Genomic DNA, 7,936 nt, shown 5'->3' with positions numbered 1-7,936 from the left:
AATCCAAATTATGAGCATTTCAAAATTCAAATCTGGTTAATTCGGCAATAAACTAACATCATAAGTCTAAAAGTAAGAAGCTTACAGTATCTTGTAGACAGTGCTCTAAGCTCATTTGAAAACATCAAAAACTTTACAGAATCGGTGTATAGCTATTACCACCAAACAGACACTGAACTGTAAATGCTACAGGCGAGGCAGCATCACACAAACTACCAGTCAGAAACTTATGAAATGAAGTACGGTACCTAAGGTCGCTGTTTCTATGGACTCATGCTTAACATTTATTGTCAAAATGAAATGATTAGAGGTTTTTAATACAACGAGTATAGGACCACCTTAGCAAGTAGGCTATCCAAATAACAGTTGTTTGATTTAATAGTGGTATCTTGTTTTTTAGAAACAAATTTAGAGTTTGAAGTTTTACCATAACGTGAGTGATCATACGCTGTTAACAAGATCTTTTTCAAAGCATAAAAGTGAATATGGTAAGTGTCTTTAGCTATAATGCATCTACTAAAGACATTGCTATTGTTTCAAAGACTTTGTAAATCTGTGCTCGCATTTTGGTTAATTTGTAATGTTTATTACGGCAATCACAGTGCTTTTTGTGTTTGTGAGAAATTAGTATTTCCGCTTGTATTTCATATGTGTACCTATTGTAAAATGATATACTGGTGTGGTATTGTCATTGGCTCCAGCTCGTGTCCAAGCATTGGTTTTGTCTTCAAATTAGATTTGGGTTTGAATGGTGATGTTAGATGTGGTGCGGTATAAAGCTTTACTAACAACAGAAAGTGGGATCAAACAGAATCAAGTCAAATTGTTTTGAACATAGGGATGATAGATTGTAGTAGATGAAAAATACTATAATTGGCAAATCACATTTTCATATGGTTTCAGGGTTTGTTGAGCCTTCTGCGAAAGTTGAAGTCAGATCATCATCGAGAACTTCGAATTTTGCTTTTAGGTTTAGATAATGCAGGAAAAACTACCATTCTAAAGACTTTGGCATCAGAGGAAGTGCACCAGATTACACCAACTCAGGTATTATATATGGGCTATGTCAATTAGGCAATTAAATCAGACGTCTTACTCAAATGCTCTTGGACACTACTGAGTTAAAGATTCAGATAGCCAATTTTTTTAACCTCTGTCATTTTATGTAAAAGAAACTCTTCTGTCACAATCGCAAAAAGTCGATAAATCTCCTTAAATATCACTATTTTCTTACAATGCCGATATTGCATTTTTTTACTGAGGAATTCTATATAGGGCAATTTTTTTGTAACCTAAAAACTCAAAAATGTAACTTTAATTTTGCGAAAAAGTAACCAAAAAGTAACTTTATTCACCAAACATAATAGGGCGAAAGAAATAGCAGCATTTCAACGTAAAAGAGCATCTAAAATAGATTCAATTTGTGCTCGAATTAAAATTACACATTGAAATTATACATATATGTAATGTTTTACATTCTCTGGCAGGAAGTTTTTGTTAATCAAAGACTTCAGCTGTTGCAGGGAAAATAAGTGGCTAAATACAGTTAGGTAACACAATTTGCTTCATCAAAAAAAAATGCTTTACTAGTTTTCGGGAATACACGCAATACGAACAGGCATAGACTCGTGCAAACCTAAAATCCATACCATAGCTAAATAGAAGATATATTAAAAGCCTTGGCATTACATAGAATGTAAATTTATCTCTACAGTAGATAAATGAAAGATAAATAAATAGGAAAATTAGGCAAAAAAGTATGCAAAATAAAGTGACCTAACAAATGAAAAGTAACCTAAAAACACAAAAAGTGACTTTTGGTAACTTTATAACTTCTTAAATATTGACCCCACAACCATGAAATTTTGGTTCTACATTTTTTTTGTTAATTGGTGCAACTAAAAAAAAGTAACTTTAGTGACAAAAATTGCCCTATAATGACGCATTTTCTATTCCTGTTATCGTGCTGTTATCCAAAATACATACAAATAACTGGACATGTTTGGTTTCAAGTGGTAACTATAAACTTGAGATGCAATTTGTACCTGTTTGGCGGCATAAGTTAATGGAGTCTTGTGTAGAGGAGATAAAATATGTTAATATAAATTTATTACAGGGTTTCAATATTAAAAGTGTCAATACTCAAGGCTTCAAGCTGAACGTCTGGGACATTGGTGGACAGCGCAGAATCCGACCATACTGGAGAAACTATTTCGAAAATAGCGATGTTCTCATTTATGTCATCGACAGCACAGACCGTAAAAGAATGGAGGAAACGGGCTCGGTATGATCGTACTTGTACTATTATACATTTGTAAATGAAGATATGTTCTCTCTTGTTACCATTTTGTCTCTCATAGAGGTTTCTTGTCAAGGTAATGTCCGCCCTGATAGCTCAGTTAGTTAGCACGTGACTTCCTGAAAGAAGAAAATTCAAGAACAAGCGCCCCTGGTTCGACTCTCGGGGTGTGCGCTTGAGCAACGCATTCTAAGGTCTTGTCCGCCCCGATAGCTCAATTGGTTAGCGCGTCACTTTTGGAACGAAGAAGCTTCAAGATCCAGCGGCGCTGGTTCGACTCTCAAGGCGTGCGCTTGAGCAACGCACGTTTTAAGGACTGCTCTCCATCTCCATTCAGCGGCATCTAATGGATGGAAGCTGACAAGACAAGACAATGGATGGAAGCTGACAAGACAATGGATGGAAGCAACAAGACTTCAACAATCGGAAACTTCACTTTGCCAATCTCGGTGACCGGGCCTGCGTCAGTGCTTCAAAGCCTCTACAAGTATGCGAAACTGCCAGGATTAACCTCTGCAAGAAGCTTTCCCAGTCCGAAGATGATGATTCAGTCAATCAAGGAGTGCTCTTCATTCAGCTGCACCTAATGGGTGGAAAATTCCCAAGACTTCAACTATCGGAAACTTCACTCGGTTACTGGCCCTGTGTCAAAAGCCTCTACAAGTATGTGAAACTACCAGGAATCCCCTAGATCAGGGTTTCCCAAAGTGGGGTCCGCGGACCCCTGGGGGTCCGCAAAGACTGCACAGGGGGTCCCTGACGATATGACAAAATGGCGAAAACAGGCTTGACATTGTACGGTACCGTACTTCCATTGTCGCAGATGAATGCCGCCGTGATTTGTAACTAAAATGAATTATTTAATGAATGTTAGGCCGTGTCAATCTTAAATATTTGAAATGAATTAGTACGTCTTGGTAATTGCTCTACCTTAAAAATTGCATTCGGCGTCTATGATGCAACAATTCAACGTACGGTGTATAGCAGTCGGGAATGTTTGCTATATAGCTACAAGGCTAAACTGTTTTTCGGTTAGCTACCTGTAGGTCTATGCTGTCCGAGCATTAAAATAGATAACCCCATAGGTGGTAAGGTTATGAAGTTCTGAAGTTTCAATTTTTGTTCGAATTGGCCTTAGGCCTAGCTTAATAATTCAAAATAAAATAAAAATAATCGATAAAAACATAGAAATAACCCAATGCGAAGGGGCGGTGTTTAGGTATAAGAGTAGCAGTAGAGAAGGGACGATAGAATAGTAACGAATCGAAGTTATCAGATAATTCATTTGTGTTAACTTTTAGTAGAATGGCAAAGGTGGCACTGCAGCTGACAACATTTTTTACAAATATATTTCTGCGCAGCTTTTTCTCCGGTAGTCTACAAAGTCAGTAGGCCTACAACAATTGAGGCTAAGCGATAGCCTGTTGCAAAAGTTTGTGCAGAAATAAATTTGTCAAACATGTACCGGTAGTCAGCTGCAGTGCCACCTCTGCGATTTTTCTAATATCCTGACTGGCACGGATATTTTTTTCTGTTTTTAAATTTTAGTGTTATAGTTCAAATCTTATGGATAAATTTTTGAAGCGAGTATCTTATGCGAACATTTTACTCAGTCAAAACAAAATAACAGCATTCACAAACAAACTTAACATATGGAAAACGAGAATAAATGAAAATGTTGTGGATATGTTTCCTGTTCTGTGTGACTACATTGCCAACAAACCTTTAATAAATACAGATTTGATTTTCTCTGACATTCAACAACATTTGGAATTGCTTTCTGTACATTTTACAAAGTACTTTTTAAAAGAGACATATGAGAATTTTGACTGGATTTTAAACCCTTTTGTTGTTGCAAAAACTGATCTGTCAGGACGCAAAGAAGAAGAATTGGCTGAATTGTCATCTGACCGAACTTTAATGATTAGTTTCAATCAAAAACCTCTTGCATCTTTCTGGTTAAGTGTTGAGAAGGAATATCCACTGCTCTCACAAAAGGCTACCCAAATGTTATTACCTTTTGCCACTACCTACATGTGTGAGACAGCATTTTCAGCTCTTACAAATATGAAGACAAAATACCGGTCCAGACTTATCGTAGACTCTGAATTGCGAGTTTGCTTGTCACAAATTGCTCCAAGAATTGACAAGCTGTGCAGTAAGAAGCAATCACATCCATCCCATTGATGTTGTCATTTCGATTAATAAACATGATTCAGTGTTACTTATTTTTATTTGTATTAACATTTATCGCTGGTTAGGCGGAAAATTGATGCGACATAAGATTGGGGTCCGCGAAAAAACACTTTGACAAATAGGGGTCCTTTGCCCAAAAAGTTTGGGAAACCCTGCCCTAGATAATTGCTTTGTCAGTCCTAGGATAAAGATTCAAAAGCAACCAACCAATGTACCGGTACAAAGTTCATAACTTTTGAGAACATGGTATGAGAATTGAACAAAGCTTCTTTGTCTGAGTTTATCCCATTTGGGGTCCCTGTAGTAGGTTTCGACTTCCAACCCTTGCTTTGGGTTGCAAGCTTATCAGTTTCTTTGTTTCTTGTCAATTGGTAATATATAAGGTATACTTTTTAGAAAAGTAGTATGGCAATAAAATAACGAAAACTCTTTTTTTTTTGCAAGCTTCTTCTGTTTGTTGTCGCTGTGGTAGGCAGGGGCGGGTTTAACTGATGGGGGCCCAGGGCACTTTTAGATCGGGGGACCCCTGAGCAAAAAAGTTTTTCACGCCCTCGATTCGAAAAACCGGAGCAACTTCACCCTCTGCCCCCCCTAAATCCGGGCCTGGTGGTAGGTTTCAACTTTTGCAATCGCTGACCAGCTTCTTTGTGATGCTGAGAATCACCATGACGCTGTCGACGTAGGCCCGCCATCATCTATTGGGCCTTCCACTCGAATGAATCCAGTTCTTTTTTATGACTCCATCTGTTCATTGTACTGTAGCATCTTTATCCCATTAACATTCATGGGTCGGAAATGCAGTTAGCGACAAACGTCAGGGGCGCCGGAACGACTTTTGACTGGGGTGGCAGGATTATGAAAAAAGGCACTTTTGTTGCTGAAAGGCCATTTTTTTAAGTTTTAAAATATAGCAATAATACTCATCTATCAGCTCATTCTCGAGTGATAACATAATAAGTGTCCGGTATACAAAGAACAATGGCACGAAAGGGCATCATGCTGTGTTATAATGATGTAACCTACTGTGATACAGACTTTTGTGTTGTGAATATTATTTTAAGGCAATAATGAAAGATTACAATTAGGCTAAAAGCGAATAGCAGAAGTTGTTATATAGCAAAATGTGCGGTAGTTTACATGACCTTAAAAGGGCACCACTGCCCCCCCATCCACAGAAAAAATGAGGGCAGGGGGCATCCGCCCGCCCCTGACATGAGTACATATGAGTGCTTTCATACATTCAGTTTCATATGTACGTGGCACATTGTCTTTATTTTGACAAGATTGCAACAACAGGTGTTGTTTGTAGGACTTTTGAAAAGAAGACTGTTTTTCTTTTGACCAATTCTTTTTTGTTTGAAAGCAAAGTTTTTTAGTAAAGAATTTCGTTTTGGGCGCCTCTAGTTCTTTACGCTGGAATAACACGGTTTCGGAAAATTATCTGCGGTTATAATCAAACATTGTTAAATCTTCCGTTGTGCTTCAGGAGTTGGAGGAGCTTCTTGTTGATGACAAGTTAAGCGGAGTTCCATTGTTGGTGTTTGCCAACAAACAGGATCTCCTGCAGGCAGCCCCCGCTGCGGAAATCGCCAATGCTCTCTCCCTCCACACCATACGCGGCAGGACTTGGCAAATACAAGCTTGCTCTGCCATGAAGAATGAGGGTGTACAAGTAAGTGAAATGTTTGCAGAAATAAATACAGGCGCTAATGGTTTTACACTGCTGAAGCATTCCGCACATCATTGAGTCTCACAGCTCTATCCTTCGATATATTCTGCGGTGTTTTTACGCTGCAAAAATAAAATTCATAGAATTTTGCACCCTTTCGTTGATAAAACGGTTAAATTCTTTCCTCGAATGATGGCCGAATCGCTGTGCCTGTGAGCTTAGGGATGATCATAAGGACCTTTGTTTGAGCGAAACGATGAGCTGGATTTGATCTGAAATAAACTCTAACCTAGTTAATCAGACCACACCGGTCCAAGAAAAAATAGCTTTTACGAATGTCGATATTTTCTGATTTTCTCTTTTTTCCATTTTTGTTACTGTACATCAGCATTGTAAGCCTATCACAAGAATACCGCTTTTCAAATAACGGAATGTGAGATATGACATCCCTAAGCATAAAAGTAATAATAAACAATAGCACGATTAAGAAAGATATTGGGTATCCTTTAATCTCAGCTCTTACACACCTGGCTAATGATAGCACATCAGGTAGCATTCATTAGAGCAAACCAACTGCAACAGGGCTTGTAATGAATGGTTGGTTTGGAATGTTTATCCTCTGACTGACAAAGCCTTGATAGGTTGTTGCTGGTAGTTTCGCATACTTGTAGAGGCTTTTGAAGCAGGGCCGGTTACCGAGATTGACAGAGTGAAGTTTCCGATTGTTGGTGCCGGGGAATTATTCCATCCACTAGATGCTGCTGAATGGGGAGCAGCCCGGAAATGCGTCGGTCAAGTGCACGCCCCGAGAGCCGAACCAGCGCTGCTTGATCTCGAGTCGGGTGCTCAGCCACTGAGCTAACGGGGCGGACAGGCAAATACAGACGATTACACTCCAGACCCGGTTAAATGAATTGTGTCTTTATCAGGACGGCATGGAATGGGTTATGAAAACAGTTGCTTCAAAATCAAAGAAAAAATGAGATGTCAAAGACTTGTGTCAATCTTGCGGCGTTCCATAGATAGATATTTTGTAAAGAAAACTTGTACCAGTTTTCTAATGTTAGATCATTGTGTTTTACTTAATTTCTTTTTGCACGATACCGTGATAGACAAGTTACACTTTTCGAATTCTGTACGATCAAAGTATTAAACTTTCCAAGTGCTGTAGTTGATGTGATCGATTTTCAAGCCAGCAACACGTGCTATGAATCATGCAAGCACAAACGAATTGTGCTCAAACTTTGGTCGTGTAAATGTTTTATTGTTGTTGACCAACGGTTCTAGTCTGCAGCCAGCCGGCAAATCAGTCTTTTTTTAACTTTGATTCAACGTCTGCAAACGTTGGATCCATGTAAATAAAACTGATTTGCTGACTGAGAGCACACGCTCCAACAAACGGTGCTGTACACTTTATCAACTGGCACTGTGATCCTTTAAAGTTTAAACTGATGAATAAGTTTGGCTCCTTTCGCCAATTAAAACTTTTGTAACGTTTTCTACTAATTACAATGGCGTAAAGTGTGATGCACAATTTTTCGTAATTACTGCCGGAGTGTCCGACCGATACAAATCGTTATTTCGATGTTCCGGTTTTGTCAGAGCGGCTGTCTATATTTGTATTAGAAACATTTCGTTTTCTCATATATTTTATGAAGAAATGTTGCAACTGTTCTTTGTCAGTAGGTTTTGTGTCGCTTCACTTAAGAGTGTATCTTATTGAAATAAAAAGATTTTTCGGATCTTTGAGTCTTGCAGTGTCAATGTTTACA

General features: G+C 38.5%; 1 protein-coding gene across 1 annotated transcript; it reads left to right on the top strand.

Annotated features, from left to right (window-relative positions):
• Positions 1–381: 381 nt before the first annotated feature.
• LOC145782018 (ADP-ribosylation factor-like protein 3) lies at positions 382–7,913 on the top strand. Its single transcript, XM_082593747.1, has 5 exons — positions 382–488; positions 904–1,047; positions 2,117–2,284; positions 5,982–6,167; positions 7,094–7,913. The coding sequence occupies exons 1-5, from the start codon at positions 486–488 to the stop codon at positions 7,145–7,147; spliced, it is 555 nt and encodes a 184-aa protein (XP_082449873.1). The 5' UTR covers positions 382–485; the 3' UTR covers positions 7,148–7,913.
• The last annotated feature ends 23 nt before the right edge of the window (positions 7,914–7,936 follow it).

The sequence above is a fragment of the Aplidium turbinatum genome, chromosome 13 (assembly GCF_918807975.1).
Source record: "Aplidium turbinatum chromosome 13, kaAplTurb1.1, whole genome shotgun sequence".
In the NCBI taxonomy this organism is placed as follows: domain Eukaryota; kingdom Metazoa; phylum Chordata; class Ascidiacea; order Aplousobranchia; family Polyclinidae; genus Aplidium; species Aplidium turbinatum.
This window is presented reverse-complemented; position numbering and strand designations above follow the sequence as displayed.

Coding starts and splice junctions, on each gene's coding strand:
- LOC145782018 (XM_082593747.1), top strand. Junction 1,048..2,116: donor ACCAGATTACACCAACTCAG/GTATTATATATG, acceptor AATTTATTACAG/GGTTTCAATATTAAAAGTGT. Junction 2,285..5,981: donor GAATGGAGGAAACGGGCTCG/GTATGATCGTAC, acceptor GTTGTGCTTCAG/GAGTTGGAGGAGCTTCTTGT.